Here is a 17,121-nt window from a genome sequence, read left to right on the forward strand (position 1 = left end):
CAAAGAGCTTGGTGTCATCTGCACATTTTATAAGCATACTCTCCACTCCAGTATCCAGGTCATTAATGAAAATATTGAAGAGAACCAGACCCAGGATTGACCCCCCAAGGCCCTGCATTAAATAGGCCCTCTCATCAGTTACCAATATTACGGTAATAACTACATGTTAATTATAGCTATAATATTGTAAACCAGGAGTCATCCCATGAGTTACATGGTGATTCATGAATGGAGTCATTCATTAATGGAGGAGCTAGCCAGCAGGGCTATACCATTCTCATGCCTCACTCAGACAGGTGATTCATACCTTTGCCTTGATATTAAGGGAAGTAAGAATGAGTTGGTGACAGAGGATCTAGGGTATGGACCCGGAATTAATGACGAAGGAACCCTAAGAGTAGCCCAGCCTAAGGAGTATTAGAAACACTCAAAAGAGTCGGTCACTAGACTTATACCATTCTGCTGAGTTACTGACATAGGTGATTCTTTGCCCCACATTTATATAAGGGATTGGGGAATAGCTGTGTGGTGGAGAGATGATCTAGGGTGTGGGATGAGGAGTCCTGAAGGAGGAACCCTAGAATAATCTATATCAAATGAAAAGTTTCCATTTGGGAGGAGACTTTGGATATTACACACTTGACCAGATCCTCCAGTGATATATGTCAGCAGTGTTTCATTGACTTCCCTAACATTTGAGCCTCTAAAAAACAGATAAAGGATAACTCCATTAACTGGTAACTCCAGAAGATTCTTATACATTTGTGTAGACAGACAGATTTTCTATAGTGTCCCTCAAACTAGTACAGGGGTTCTCAAACTGGGGGTTGGGACCCCCCCCCAAGGGGTTGCAAGGATCTTACATGGGGGGGGGTGTTGTGAGCTGTCAGCCTCCACCCCAAAGCTCGTTTTGCCTCCAGCATTTATAATGGTATTAAATATATTAAAGTGTTTTTAATTTATAAAGGCAGGGGGGTCACACTCAGAGGCTTGCTATGTGAAAGGAGTCACCAGTACAAAAGTTTGAGAACCACTGACCTAGTATGTAAGCCTTTGATAATTCAGCTAAGGTTAGAAGTTTGATTGTCTTGAGAGTTAAAATTGCCAACAAATTAAATGTTCTCTTAATTAAGTCCCCCATCACCTTAACTAAAATATCCTGCAGTAGCTGCCTCAAAGGAAGATGACATGAAGGATATAAAAATAAAAGATGCATTACTACCTTTACAAATGCTACTAAAATGAATCAATGCTATCCTACACATGGTCTTAGTTCAGTTTACTAAGAGAAAGAAAGTATATGAAAAGTTCTGAGAGAAACTTCAGGCAGTTAGAAAATGACAAGGCTAAGAGAAGATGTCACAGCATCAGTCTATTAGGACTGCAGCTTTACAGGTAAGATTTATGCTTCCTATTAACCAAAGGGGTGTTAATCTTCTCTGTCATTTACTGTGTCTTAGTTGAGTTTGCAAATCATATGAAGAAACTCAGACCAAGAAACATGGAATAAAATCTAGAGTTAATCAGAAAAAGTCCCCTCCCCCCCTCCCGCCATGTAAAATTCTATGAAAATGAAAACTTTTTCATCCGGATCAAAGTTTTCAGTGGAAAATGTCAACCTTTTGTCCAAAAATCACAAACTAAAAATGTTTCCCTTGGCATCAGATTTTCAAGGCTATTTAGTCACCTGAAGATGCAGAAAGGCATCTAAAGGGATTTTCAAGAGTACAGGAACAGATTGGACACCTAACTCCCTTTGATTTTAATGTGTGTTTAGGTGCCTAACCTGCTTAAACTAATGTGCAATTTTAGGTAAATAAATACCGCTGGATATCTGCCCCATAGCCTGAGATTTCAAAGCTATCTCGAAGATTTGTCTTGTTTGCACTTCAAGGCTGGGACTGTGTACTACTTATAAATATTTGTAAAGTATCTACCATTATAGAGCCATAATCAAATAAGTGACACACAATCATACTTCTGCTTCTCTGCCTTCTCCAATATATAACTTATCAGGAGGCTTGAAAGGATTCAATTTCTATCCATGCATGTCAACAAATGTTGATTTCACTGTAAACACTGAATACCAAGGAAAAGATATTTCCACTGATAATAATAAAAACTTACAAATTGGTAAAGTAAGGAAAATGGTGCCTGAGAACTTAGAGTCCAAATCCGGTGACTTAGACTCTTAAATTAGACTTCTTACACATAGACTACTTAATGAAATAAAGCAAAACCAGATTTCAGGTTACTTGCTTTGTATATTTTGACATGTGTTGTTGACAATTTGTGATTTAATAGTTATAAAGCTGGAACTTTTTCTATCTTGATATCTGATGTCGTTCAATAATTGTCTGTCCTACCATCTCTCAAAACAGGGAAAATTTAAATAAATGAAAATAGTAAAAACTGCTTAAAAATGAACATTGATAATAGCCATTGAAATGATTTAAAAAATGATTTCTGACAAGCCTAGGTATCAGCTCTTACCTATTACTGGATTGCTTCAACCTGGGCTCATATACAAACATACACCGTAACTCTGACATACACACAGGAGGGAGACATAGGTTAAAAATATATATACTTCCTTTAAGATATGCTTTTGCTCTTGGATTTCACTGAAATATATGGTTTCAAGATATGGTTTTCTTTTTTCATTTCTTATATCAAACAAAAGACCAAATATTGACTAATATGACCAATCAATTTCCACGTAGAGATCTGTCTCTGCCTAGCAAAGAGCATCATCAAATCGTTAGTGCAGAATTTCAAAATGTGTGCAGCTCAAATCAGTGATAAAATCATTGGTCTCCTATATGGCAAAGCAGAAAATATAACAGTGGTATGTGTATAAATTACAGTTATACAGGAGCCTCCCCTGAAAGTTCACTTTATAATGTCAGTGAGTGCTCTTTCTAAAAGAGTTCCAGGGAAAAAAAGTGAGACACCTTGGACTTAATTTCAAAAGGCATCTGCTTCTATGTCCATAATATTTTTAAATACGGGACTCCCCTGCAAATAACAACTGCACAGAAATTCAAAGCCCTCCGACACTCAGTGACATCTACTTTGTTTGTTTTCTGGAGTAAAACATTTAATAGATATTCCCATTCTTTTTCTTGGCTAATCACTAATCTCTGATGCGACAGCATGTATGGCTTTGCTATCACTCCATCATCATTCACCTTCAGCAACAACCTCTAAATGAATGAACGGCCATCCAACTCTGACACAGCTGAATGGAAGATGAGAAAAGAAAATGTGAAACATGGAGGCGTAGGTACTTCGCCTAGATGAGAACAATATCGTCTCTGAATGAGAGAATAGTCGAATGACTAGCAGGTTTTTTTTTAAAGCAAATTATTATTATTATTATTTCTCTTTTCCTCTAGAGAAAACTCATGGAAAATGTAGAGTGGAGCAATCAAACGTTCATCACAGAATTCATCCTATTGGGATTCGGGAATCTCCCAGAACTGCAGACCCCTCTCTCACTGCTGTTCCTAGTGATCTATATTGTAACCATGGCTGGGAACATCCTCACTCTTGCGCTAGTTGTGACTGATCAGCACCTTCACACACCCATGTACTTCTTCCTGGGAAACTTGTCCTGCTTGGAGACCTGTTATGCCTCCACCATCCTGCCCAGGATGCTGGCCAGTCTTCTGACTGGGAACAGGACCATTTCATATAGCGGCTGCATCACACAACTGTACTTCTTTGTATTCATGGTGACTGCCGAATGTTTCCTCCTATTAGTCATGTCTTATGACCGCTACTTAGCAATATGCAATCCCTTGCATTATGCAGCACTTATGAGAAGTTGGGTTCGCATACAGCTAGTGTCTGGCTCTTGGATAATGGCCTTCTTTACTAGTACCTTGATAACTCTTTTGATGGCCAGGTTAACATTCTGTGGCCCCAACAAAATTGACCATTTCTTTTGTGATTTTGCCCCAATGCTCAAACTCTCCTGCAGTGACACCAGCCTGATTGAACTGGTAGATCTATTACTGTGTTTTGCAATTATACTTCCTACATTCCTGTTAACCCTGATATCCTATGTTTGTATCATCACCACCATCCTGAGAATCCCCTCCACCACCGGGAGGCAAAAGGCCTTTTCTACCTGCTCCTCCCACCTCATCGTAGTTGCTACTTTCTATGGATCACTCATCATTATTTACATGATACCAACTGCTGGCACTGCAGGAGACCTACACAAAGTGTTCTCTGTCTTCTATACTGTCCTGACACCCTTGGTCAATCCTCTCATCTACAGCCTGAGAAACAAGGAGGTCAAAGAGGCATTGAAGAAAGCTGGAGGCAAACTGGCTGCTTTCATAAGGAGGTGAATGAAATTCCTACGGTCTCTCTTTTAGACTGAGTAGAACCTTATCCTGACCCTGAAGGTGCTGAAGAAAATGGCATTATGCATGGAATGGGTGAGGGTGATAGAATATCTCCCCTACTGTAGTTAAAATGAATTGAGGATACCTCAATTTACTCCTACTCTTTCACTATATCCAATAAATAATACTTGCCCATATGATACTCCACTTTTCTTCCTGTGATAGGTGTTTGTTGCCGGCCCAGATGGGCCCCGAGAGGGCAACAGGGTTCGTTGCCCGGTGTGCTTCACGCCAATAATCACACCAGGTGTGGAGAAGCAAAACCAACTTTATTCAAGAGCTCTGAATAGGCACTAGGAGACCAACACGTCTCAAATCAAGCACAGCACATATCAGCACATGTTTCATTTTATATTCCAAGCAGTTTCTGTGTAAGCCTTTGTCTGTTACTCCCTCTTACCCCTCCCACCCCTCCCTCCTCTAGCAGTTACAGTTAGAAAAATTCCCATTCATCTGCTTATCTTTGACCTTGGTAGTGTGAATGAAACAGCAGCTGCCTGCTAGAAAAGCTGACCCTTACATTTCTGCTTCAGCATGTAAGCAGTTAGCACAGAAGTAGGTGAAAGTTTACAAGACGGAGTCACTGTGGCTCACTTAGACCCAGAGCAGAAGAGCTTCATCGGCTCTTCTGGCCTTCCACTCCTCTGAGTTACCTGGTAGCTATGCCTAGTGACACCAACAATCCCTCCTTTGAGAACACTCAACAAACCTTTGTCAGAATTTTCTCATACTCTAAAGACAAAATGCGATTAAGTTCCATACAATTGGGATCATCAATGAGAGAATATAAAGGAACCTCTGGGGAGGGGGAGGTACAAATTTTACATATGAACACTTTACAACAAGTGAGCAAAAGGAAGAGGACAAAACATATCACAACACCTGTGAGCAAGATGCGAACAATGCTTCCCCCTAGTCCCCTTAGACCAGGTAACCAACCCCAAAGGGAATCAAAAATAGTGGGTTCCCCTTCCTGGGCCTTCCACTGGTTCAAGGCCTGTTCGGCCAACAAGATATGCTTGTTAATATCCTGTGAAAACTCTGGGACATAGGTACAACATTCTTCTCCAATAAGGGCACATACTCCGCCCCGTGAAGCTAACACATAATCTAGGGCCTGGCGGTTTTGCAAAGCCAGCAGTCGAAGCTGGTACAGGTCAGAACTTATGCGTTTCTCTATGGCCAAGGCATCATTGGCAAACTGAGTGAGAAATTTATCAAGTCTTCTGTAGAGTTGGGTTAGCCGTCCCACCCCATAGGTAGGGAGAGATATCACAAAGCATTCCCAACGACCCTTACTGTCTTTTGAATAACAGCTTAAGTCCCAAATCGTCACTGGCAGTCTTTTCCGCAGGCTGGACAGTCCACTGTTCAGGAGCGGGTACTGCTTTCAGTCGAGAGTGATGAATCCAGTTCTTGTGTCCTTCGACCTTTGCCACTGTGTGGGAGACAAGCAGGACGGTGTGGGGTCCCTTCCACTTCTCTTGGAGGGGTTCGTCCTTCCAGGTCCGAACTAGTACAGAATCGCCTGGCTGCAAGGAGTGGACCGGGGCATCCAGCAGAAGAGGCTGTGAATCTTTGGTGTATCTGTGAAGAGAAGAAAGAACAGCAGACAGAGAGCACATGTACTGAGACAAGAAACCACACCCCATCTCCCACTCCCCTGCCAGAACCGGTGTACCATTCAGAGGCCATGCCCTTCCAAACATAATCTCGAAGGGACTAAGCCCTAACCTACCCTTGGGGAGAGCACGAATGCGGAGTAACACAAGGGGCAAAACATCAGGCCACCTAAGAGAGGCCTCCTGACAGACCTTTGAGAGGTGCCGCTTGAGTGTCTGATTTGTGTGTTCCACTACTCCACTGGCTTGTGGTCGCCATGGTGTGTGGAGCTTCCAGGGGATTTGCAGAGCACTTGATATCTTTTGAACCACTTGAGATGTGAAGTGTGTTCCATTATCAGATTCCATCCACTGGGGGAGGCCGAAGCGAGGAATGATGTCCTTGACAAACTTAAGAGCCACTGTTTTGGCAGTGTTGTTACGACATGGGAAGGCCTCAGGCCATCCACTGAATCGATCCACCAAGACGAGGAGGTACCTGTATCCTTGGGTCCTGGGAAACTCAGTAAAGTCTATTTGCCATACCAATCCTGGGCCTGGGATAGGTTCCAGAGTGGCTGGTAACACTGCTACTCCTGGTCGAGGGTTGTTCTTTTGGCAGATTAAACATTCAGCCTGTACCTGTGATGCTAGGGGTTTAAGTCCAGAGGTTAGAAAATATTTATTCATAAGCTGGGTAAGAGCCTCTCTGCCTGCGTGGGTGGTTTGATGCAGTTTCTGCAACACCGGTCTGATTAGGCCTTTGGGCAAGAGGATTTTTCCCTCTGTGGAATAAAGCCATCCCTCCTTTTCCTGGAGACCAAGCTTGTCAACCAGGTTTCTGTCCTCATGGGAGTACTGAGGAGCTGCAAGCTCACCCACTGATGGGGTGAGGGCATGCATTTGGGCATTCTCCTCTGTTGGTGATTTCAGGGTAGCAGCGCGCTTGGCTTCCCTGTCTGCTCTGGCATTGCCCTTGGTTACATCTTGATCTTCCCTTTGATGGGCTTTGCAATGTACCACTGCTACTGCTGCAGGGAGTTGTACCACTTCTAACAGCCAGAGAATTTGAGACCCATGCTTAACTGGAGAACCTTGGGCTGTTAGCATTCCCCTTTGCTTCCACAAACCAGCAAGAGCATGCAATACCTCAAAAGCATACTTTGAGTCAGTAAAGATATTAACCTGTTTGTCTTTTGCCAGCTCGAGTGCACGAGTCAGGGCCACTAGTTCAGCAAGTTGGGCAGATGTCCCAGCAGGTAAACTTTCAGCTTCCACGGTATCATGGAGAGACACAACAGCATACCCAGCCCTCCTTTGCCCATTTACAACAGTACTACTGCCATACGTATACCACTCCAAGTCAGCATTTGGGAGTGGTTGATCTTTTAAATCTGGGCGGCTAGAGTAGTGTACATCTATGATTTCCAGACAATCATGTTCCTGCTTTTCTGTCTCTGGTAGCAGGGTAGCTGGATTAAGGGAGGGACAGGTTTGTAGGGTAACTTCAGGATTCTCTAACAGTTTTGCCTGGTACCGAGCAACCTGAGCCTGTGTGAGCCAGAGACCACCCTTAGTATCCAACAGGGCTTGGACCATATGGGGAATATACACTTGCACAGTTCCTCCCAGTGTCAGTTTTTCAGCTTCCCCAAGCACTAGGGCAGTGGCTGCGATGGCCCTCAAACATGCTGGCCAACCCTTTGAAACTTGATCCAGTTGCTTAGAGAAATATGCCATGGGACGTTTCCAGGCACCTAGTAACTGAAATGCCCTGTTCGCTTCTGGGGACCAGCGGCGGTCTCTGCTCCTGCTGCCTTTCCTGCAGCTCAACCATACGCTGGAGCATATCAGTTTGATGCTCCAGCAGCCGGAGCATCGACTCTTGCCTTCTGTCTGCAAGCTGACGCCACCTATCATTTTCAGCCCGCGATTCAGCACGCCACCTCTCCTCTCGTTCATATTGTGCTTTTCTGTAATCAGTCATTGACTGCCTCCACGCATTCTGCTGTGCTCTGTCAGCGTGGGAGGACATCTGTAGCTCTGTGAACATGTCATCACGCGTCCTACGTTTTCTCTTTCTAATCTTCACTAGCCTCTGTGAAGGAGAAACATTTGCAGCTGGTGGAGGAGAAGGGAGAGGTGGTTAAAAAAGACACATTTTAGAGAACAATGGGTACACTTTTTCACGTTAAATTTTGCTGTTCACATTACACAGCACATGTGCTTTCGTTACAATGTCGCATTTTTCCTCTTATATTGAGGGCCTGCTGGTTTGGTGTGAGAGATCACTCACGCAGTGCCAGGCCACAGATTTCAGCTTGCAGGCAGCCATGGTAAGACACAGTCTTTTGGCTTTTTTAACCTTCTTAACATGTGGGAATGGTTTCAAACAGTAGTGCTCTCATTTCAAATACCAAGCACCCGTTGGGTTGGCCATTTAAAATGGGTTTGCAATGTAAAAGGAAGGGCTGCGGTTTCAGGGTTAACATGCATCACAAACCCAACTAACTCCCCTCCCCCACACACCCAATTCTCTGGGATGATCACTTCACCCCTCCCCCCCACCGCGTGGCTAACAGCGGGGAATATTTCTGTTCAGCAGAGCAGGAACGGGCACCTCTGAATGTCCCCTTAATAAAATTGCCCCATTTCAACCAGGTTACCGTGAATGATATCACTCTCCTGAGGATAACAAAGAGTGATAAGGAATGGATGTTGTCTGCATGCCAGAAAACACCGGGACCATACGCTGCCATGCTTTGTTATGCAATGATTCCAGACTACGTGCTACTGGCCTGGCGTGGTAAAGTGTCCTACCATGGCGGACAGGATAAGGCAGCCCTCCCCAGAAACCTTTTGCAAAGGCTTTGGGAGTACATCCAGGAGAGTTTTCTGGAGATGTCCCTGGAGGATTTCCGCTCCATCCCCATACACGTTAACAGACTTTTCCAGTAGCTGTACTGGCCGCGATTGCCAGGGCAAATTAATCATTAATCATTAAACACGCTTGCTTTTAAACCATGTGTAATATTTACAAAGGTACACTCACCAGAGGTCCCCTGTGTGCCCTCAGGGTCTGGGAGCATGCCTTGGGTGAGTTCGGGGGTTACTGGTTCCAGGTCCAGGGTGATAAACATATCCTGGCTGTTGGGGAAACCAGTTTCTCCGCTTCCTTGCGGCTGTGAGCTATCTACATTTTCTCCATCCTCATCTTCCTTGTACCCCGAACCCGCTTCCCTGTGTGTTTCTCCAGTGAAGGAGTCATAGCACACGGTTGGGGTAGTGGTGGCTGCACCCCCTAGAATGGCATGCAGCTCCGCGTAGAAACGGCATGTTTGCGGCTCTGCCCCGGACCTTCCGTTTGCTTCTCTGGCTTTGTGGTATGCTTGCCTTAGCTCCTTAATTTTCACGTGGCACTGCTGTGCGTCCCTGTTATGGCCTCTGTCCTTCATGGCCTTGGAGACCTTTTCTAATATTTTGCCATTTCGTTTACTGCTTCGGAGTTCAGCTAGCACTGATTCGTCTCCCCATATGGCGAGCAGATCCCGTACCTCCCGTTCAGTCCATGCTGGAGCTCTTTTGCGATCCTGGGACTCCATCATGGTTACCTGTGCTGATGAGCTCTGCGTGGTCACCTGTGCTCTCCATGCTGAGCAAACAGGAAATGAAATGCAAATGTTCACGGGGCTTTTCCTGTCTACCTGGCCAGTGCATCTGAGTTGAGAGTGCTGTCCAGAGCGGTCACAATGAAGCACTGTGGGATAGCTCCCGGAGGCCAATAATGTCGAATTCCATCCACACTACCCCAATTCCGACCCCCTAAGGCCGATTTTATCGCTAATCCCCTCATCGGAGGTGGAGTAAAGAAACCGGTTTAAAGGGCCCTTTAAGTCGAAAGAAAGGGCTTCGTCGTGTGAACGTGTCCAGGCTTAATTCAATTTAACGTGGCTAAAGTCGACCTAAACTCGTAGTGTAGACCAGGCCTAACCCCCTGCTCAAAGCAGGACCAATCCCAAAACAGATTTTTGCCACAGATCCCCAAATGGACTCCTCAGGCCCCCTCACGGATTGAACTCACAAACGTGGGTTTAGCAGGCCAATGCTCAAACCACTGAGCTATCATTATCGCTCCCCCCCTGTAGTGTGCTGTTAAGTTGGACAGGAGTCCTGGGGTGGGGGTGGGGGAACAGGAGGTTTTTAAATAGTGTTTTTGATTCCTGCTCCAGCCTCTGGACTATGAACGTATACTGATGGGGGCATGCTAACCAAGGGACTGAAGACTTTAAGATAATCTGGAGCCTTCATATTTCCTTGATCCTTTGCAGATGGACTTATAAGTTGGATATGGTACAAAAGACTGTTCTAGCCTCATTGGTTGCTGATTTCTCCCTTGCAATGGACAAAGATCAGATGTCTGCTGACTTTCTCACGTGAATCAGCAGCCTTCGATACCTGTGGTATAAGCAACATAGCCCTTGCTTGAGTGGTTTTGTTCTTTCCTCTGCAATTGTCAAAGCCTGTTCCCATTGAACTCAATAGCAAAACTCCTTTTGATCTCAATGGGAACAGGATTTGCCCCAAAAGATCAGAGAATGTGATTTTGATCAATTGCTTATCTGTCCAGAGACAGTTCTCATGCACGTTCTGCCAGGCTGATTTTGATTGCCCCTCCTGTATGTCATGCTGGGGAAAATAATAAAACAATTTGGGTTGTAGTTCTATCAAGATGTACATGGCACACACAGTTCTAAGCCTATTTTCCATCAAACCCAGGTGATGCAGCATCTTTGCTTTCCTAGTGCCTGGCGGAGAGCAATACTTAGGCCTTGTCTACACTGCCACTTTTTATAGCGCTGAAACTGTCTCACCCAGGGATGTTAAAAAAAAGCCAACCCTGAGAGATGCAAGTTTCAGCGCTGTAAAGTGGTAGTGTAGACAGTGCTCCAGTGCTGTGAGCCACACTCCCAGCACTGGTAGCTACTCCCCTCGTGCGGGTGTTTTTTTACGTCGCTGGGAGAACTCTCTTGCAGCACTGGTGCCGCGACTACACAGCCAACTTAAAGCACAGCCATGACAGTGCTTTAATGCTGGTAATGAAGACATACTCTTAGATAAAGGCAAGCTGGCAGAAGCTTAGTTTGGACATAAGACAAGCACTGATAGTGTGTTAAGGGAAAGTGGGGTGATTGTCCTTCCTATTCTTCTTTCATTTAAGAAGTTTTCAATTTGGGGTGCTGCTGGATCCTCAATGATACCTGGACGTACAGGTGGCACCAGGGGCCCAAAGCATCATTTTACAAATGCATCTGTTTTTGTCGGAGAGGACGGAGAGAGTGTGGGAGACCCGGGTTGGGGGCAGGGTGGGAAGGAGTCACATGGAGAGTCACGTGGGGAGGTCATGTGCCCTCCCCTTGTGTCCCTCCCATGAGTGCAGTACCAGCAAAAAATGATTTCTACTTGCACCACTGCAAAGAACGGAGCTGAAATAAAACATTTTGGGTCAAAAAAAATTACAGTTCGAGTGGGACTGAACCTCCCCTCTTGCCCCTGCCCCCAATATATTTTTGATTTTCCTGTTAGAAAATTGAAATGTTTTGGTAAAAATTGAAATTTTCCCATGTGTCCTGGGCACAGGTGCTGACTTTTGTTTTTGTGGGAGGGTGCTTCTCTCTGCCCCCTCCCCCCATGCGAGGGGCAGGCGGGGCCTCCTGGGGAAGAGGCCGAGCGGTGGAGTGTGGACAGATCAGGCGTAAAGTCCATAAAAGATTGCTGAGCACCCCCTATTTTTTTCGGTGGGTGCTTGAGCCTGAGAGAACCCACGGAGTCAGCGCTTTTCATCCTGCGACATCCTCCAGCAGCAGGTCATGGCGGAACAGGAGCTCCCGCCTCAATTTCCCTTATTCTTTGTCACCATTCACTCCACAACAGGCTCTCTTGCTTAAATAATTCATCTCCTCTGGGCTGGTTTACTGCTAAAACATGGTTCAAATGATCCCCAGTACAAATCCCAAACTTAAATGCATTTCTCACACTCAGTGACTGTAGGCCTTAAAACCCCCGCTCTTCCCAGCAGGAACTTGCACCACCTCCTTGCTGGGAGTTCATATGCAGAATTTTGCAGAATTTTGAAATAATGTGCGCAGAATTTTTTGTTGTTGCTCTTGCAGAATTTTTTATTTTGGGCGCAGAATTCCCCCAGGAGTAATTGTAATACTTTTGTTGCTATTTCCATACATAAAGAGCTTCTGCATATAATTAGGCTTGGCAAAATTAATTTTTTATTTTTTGATCATTTCAGCCGATAATATCAATGTTTATTTTTAAGAGAGACCAACTTCTATTAGTGTGAGAGAGAAGCCCACAAGCTAAACAGAGTTCTTCTTCAGTTTTTCATGTAATCGGAGTGTCAGAGCTAAATACAACAGTGGGACAGATTGTGTAGCATAAGGGGTAAACACATGTTGCAAGGGAACATTTAAGATGAAATGGGCAATTACACCTCCACAGTCATAGGAAAAAGGAAGGTTAGGGGGTTACGTATATTTGTAATGACTCATAAAACCAGTATCTCTGTTGGGACCATAGTTTTTAAGTGTTTGTTTGTTTGTAATTTTAGATTTTTATATATGTAAAATTTTCACATCTGCACAAAATGATGGGTTTTAAGCATGTTAGCGCCGGAGGTGTTCCATACTGCCTCAGATTAAGCTCCTGTTAATTTTTAACAGTTGAGTGAAATTGGGGGGAGGAGGGTTTAGACAGTAATTATTTAATGACAGGAGACATTGAGATTCAAAAAGTTAAAGATTTATAACCGTTTAAACACAAATTGTCAGCATCACTCAACCCCCCAGATCCTTTTCCGCAGTATGACCACTTAACCAGTTATTCCCCATTTTGTAGTTGTGCATTTAATGTTTCCTTCCTAAGTGAAGTACTTTGCACTTAGCATTACTGAATTTCTTTATGTTGAATTCAGAACAAGTCTCCAGTTTATCAAGGTCATTTTAAATTCTGATCCTGTCTTCCAAAGAGCTTGGTGTCATCTGCACATTTTATAAGCATACTCTCCACTCCATTATCCAGGTTATTAATGAAAATATTGAACAGACCAGACACAGGACTGACCTCCATGGACATGCACTAAATAGGCCCTCTCATCAGTTACCAATATTACGGTAATAACTATATGTTAATATGTTAATTATAGCTATAATATTGTAAACCAGGAGTCATCCCATGAATTTACATGGTGATTCATGAATGGAGGAGCTAGCCATCAGGGCTATACCATTCTGAAGCCTCATCCAGACAGGTGATTCGTAGTTTTGCCATGACATTAAGGGATGTGGGAATGAGTGGGTGACAGAGGATCTAGGGTATGTGCTGGGAATTAATGAGGAAGGAACCCTAGGAGTAGCCCAGCCTAAGGAGTATTGGAAACACTCAAAAGTGTCAGTCTGTAGACTTATACCATTCTGCTGAGTTACTGACATAGGTGATTCTTTGCCCCACATTTATATAAGGGATTGGGGAATAGCTGTGTGGTGGAGAGATGATCTAGGGTGTGGGATGAGCAGTCCTGAAGGAGGAACCCTAGAATAATCTATATTAAATGAAAAGGTTCCATTTGGGAGGAGAGTTTGGATCTTACACACTTGACCAGATCCTCCAGTGATATATATCAGCAGTGTTTCATTGACTTCCCTAACATTTGAGCCTCTAAAAAACAGATAAAGGATAACTCCATTAACTCGTAACTCCAGAAGATTCTCATACATTTGTGTAGATAGATAGACAGATTTTCTATAATGTCCCTCAAACTAATACAGGGGTTCTCAAACTGGGGGTTGGGACCCCTCAAGGGGTTGAAAGGTTCTTAAATGGGGGGCGGGTGTTGTCAGCTGTCAACCTCCACCCCAAAGCCCGCTTTGCCACCAGCATTTATAATGGTGTTAAATATATTAAAAAGTGCTTTTAATTTATAAAGGGGGGGGGAGGGTTGGGACTTGCTATGTGAAAGGGCTCACCAGTACAAAAGTTTGAGAACCACTGGCCTAATATGTAAGCCCTTGATAATTCAGCTAAGGTTAGAAGTTTGATTGCCTTGAGAGTTAATATTGCTGACAAATTAAATGTTCTCTTAATTAAGTCCCCCATCACCTTAACTAAAATATCCTGCAGTAGCTGCATCAAAGGAAGATGACATGAAGGATATCAATATAAAAGGATGCATTACTCCCTTTACAAATGCTACTAAAATGAATCAATGCTATCCTACGCATGGTCTTAGTTCACTTTACTAAGAGAAGGAAAGTATATGAAAAGTTCTGAGAGAAACTTCAGGCAGTTAGAAAATGACAAGGTTAAGAGAAGATGTCAGAGAGTCAGTTTAGTAGGACTGCAGCTTTGCAGGTAAGATTTATGCTTTCTATTAACCAAAGGGGTGTTAATCTCCTCTGTCATTTACTGTGTCTTAGCTGAGTTTGCAAATCATATGAAGAAACTGAGAACAAGAAACATGGAATAAAATCTAGAGTTGGTCAGAAAATGTTTCCCCCCCACCCCCACATGTAAAATTCTATGAAAATGAAAACTTTTTCATCCAGATCAAAGTTTTCAGTGGAAAATGTCAACCTTTTGTCCAAAAATCACAAACTAAAAATGTTTCCCTTGGGGGTATTTAGTCACCTGAAGATGCAGAAAGGCATCTTGAGGGATTTTCAAAAGCACAGCAGAAGATTACATACCTAACTCCCTTTGATTTTTATGTGTTTTTAGGTGCCTACCCTGCTTAAACTAATGTGCATCTTTAGGTAAATAAATACCGCTGGATATCTGCCCCATAGGTTGAGATTTAAAAGCTACCTCAAAGATTTATCTTGTTTGCACTTCAAGGCTGGGACTGTCTACTACTTATAAATATTTGTAAAGTATCTACCATTATAGGGCCATTAACGAATAAGTGACACACAATCATACTTCTGCGTCTCTGCCTTCTCCAATATAAAACTGATCAGGAGGCTTGAAAGGATTTGATTTCTATCCATGCATGTCCACAAATGTTGATTTCACTGTAAACACCCAGTACCAAGAAAAAATATTTCCACTGATAATAATCAAAACTGACAGATAGGCAAAGTAAGAAAGAAAAGAATGTCAAACAAAAGAACATCAAACAAAAGAACAAATATTGACTAATATGAGCAATCTACTTCCACGTAGAGATATCTGTCTCTGCCTAGCAAACAGCATCATCATATCATTAGTGCAGCATTTCAAAATTTGTGCAGCTCAAATCAGTGATAAAATCATTGGTTTCCTATATGGCAAAGCAGAAAATGTAACACTGGTATTTGTATAAATTGCAGATATACAGGAGCCTCCCCTGAAAGTTCACTTTACAGTTTCAGTGAGTGCTCATTCTAAAAGGGTTCTGGGGGGCGGGGGGGGGGGGGGGGAGAAAGGGAGACACTATTTTCAAAAGGCATCTGCTTCTATGTCCATAATATTTTTAAATATGTGACTCCCCTGCAAATTCCAGCTGTACTGAAATTCAAAGCCCTCCAACACTCAATGATATCTCTTTTGTTTTGTTTTCTAGAGTAAACCTTTCCATAGATGTTCCTATCCTTTTTCTAAACTAATCACTATTTTCTGATGCGACAGCATGTATGGTTTTGCTATCACTCCATCATCATTGACCTTCAGCAACATCCTGCAAATGAATGAAAGATGAGAAAAGATAATGTGAACCGTGGATGCTTATTTACCTCTCCCTAAATAAGAAATATATTGTCTCTGGACCAGAGAATAGTCAAATGACTAGCAGGGTTTTTTAAAAGCTATCTATTATTATTATTATATCTCTTTTCCCTCTTTTCCCTCTTTTCCTCTAGAGAAAACTCATGGAAAATGTAGAGTGGAGCAATCAAACGTTCATCACAGAATTCATCCTATTGGGATTTGGGAATCTCCCAGAACTGCAGACCCCTCTCTTCCTGCTGTTCCTAGTGATCTATATCGTAACCATGGCTGGGAACATCCTCACTCTTGTGCTAGTTGTGGCTGATCAGCACCTTCACACCCCCATGTACTTCTTCCTGGGGAACTTGTCCTGCTTGGAGACCTGCTACACCTCCACCATCCTGCCCAGGCTGCTGGCCAGCCTCCTGACTGGGGACAGAAACATTTCATATAGCGGCTGCATCACACAACTGTACTTCTTTGTATTCATGGTGACTGCTGAATGTTTCCTCCTATTAGCCATGTCTTATGACCGCTACCTAGCAATATGCAATTCCTTGCATTATGCAGCACTTATGAGAAGCTGGGTTCGCATACAGCTAATGTCTGGCTCTTGGATAATGGCCTTCTTTACTAGTACCTTGATAACTCTTTTGATGGCCAGGTTAACATTCTGTGGCCCCAACAAAATTGACCATTTCTTTTGTGATTTTGCCCCGATGCTCAAACTCTCCTGCAGTGACACCAGCCTGATTGAAGTGGTGAATCTATTACTGTCTTTTGCAATTATACTTCCTACATTCCTGTTAACCCTGATGTGCTATGTTTGTATCATTGCCACCGTCCTGAGAATCCCCTCCACCACCGAGAGGCAAAAGGCCTTTTCCACCTGTTCCTCCCACCTCATCGTAGTTGCTACTTTCTATGGCTCACTCATCATTAGTTACATGATACCAACTGCTGGCACTGCAGGAGACCTGCGCAAAGTGTTCTCTGTCTTCTATACTGTCCTGACACCCTTGGCCAATCCTCTCATCTACAGCCTGAGAAACAAGGTGGTCAAAGAGGCATTGAAGAAAGCTGGAGGCAAACTGGCTGCTTTCATAAGGAGGTGAATGAAATTTGTACGGTCTCTCTTTTAGACTGACTGGAACCTTATCCAGTCCCTCGACTTGCTGAAGAAAATGGCATCACGTATGGTTGTGGGTGGTAGAATATCTCCCCTACTGAAGTTAAAAATGAATTGAGGATACCTCCATTTGCTCCTACTCTTTCACCACATCCAATAAATAATACTTGCCCATATGATACTCCCCTTTTGTTCCTGTGATAGGCTTTGATGTTAGATAATT

At 43.5% G+C, this 17,121-nt stretch overlaps 2 protein-coding genes across 2 annotated transcripts; both read left to right on the forward strand.

The window, feature by feature from the left end:
- The first annotated feature begins 1,356 nt into the window (after nucleotides 1-1,356).
- On the forward strand, nucleotides 1,357-4,361 carry LOC135886082 (olfactory receptor 5V1-like). The gene is made up of 3 exons (XM_065413967.1): nucleotides 1,357-1,395; nucleotides 3,399-3,850; nucleotides 3,911-4,361. Exons 1-3 carry the CDS (start codon nucleotides 1,357-1,359, stop codon nucleotides 4,359-4,361), a joined length of 942 nt encoding a protein of 313 aa, XP_065270039.1.
- A 10,037-nt stretch (nucleotides 4,362-14,398) lies between these two features.
- On the forward strand, nucleotides 14,399-16,884 carry LOC135886083 (olfactory receptor 6C4-like). Its single transcript, XM_065413968.1, has 2 exons — nucleotides 14,399-14,437; nucleotides 15,922-16,884. The coding sequence occupies exons 1-2, from the start codon at nucleotides 14,399-14,401 to the stop codon at nucleotides 16,882-16,884; spliced, it is 1,002 nt and encodes a 333-aa protein (XP_065270040.1).
- Nucleotides 16,885-17,121: the final 237 nt, after the last annotated feature.

This window comes from Emys orbicularis, chromosome 12, assembly GCF_028017835.1.
Source record: "Emys orbicularis isolate rEmyOrb1 chromosome 12, rEmyOrb1.hap1, whole genome shotgun sequence".
NCBI classification, from domain to species: Eukaryota; Metazoa; Chordata; order Testudines; family Emydidae; genus Emys; species Emys orbicularis.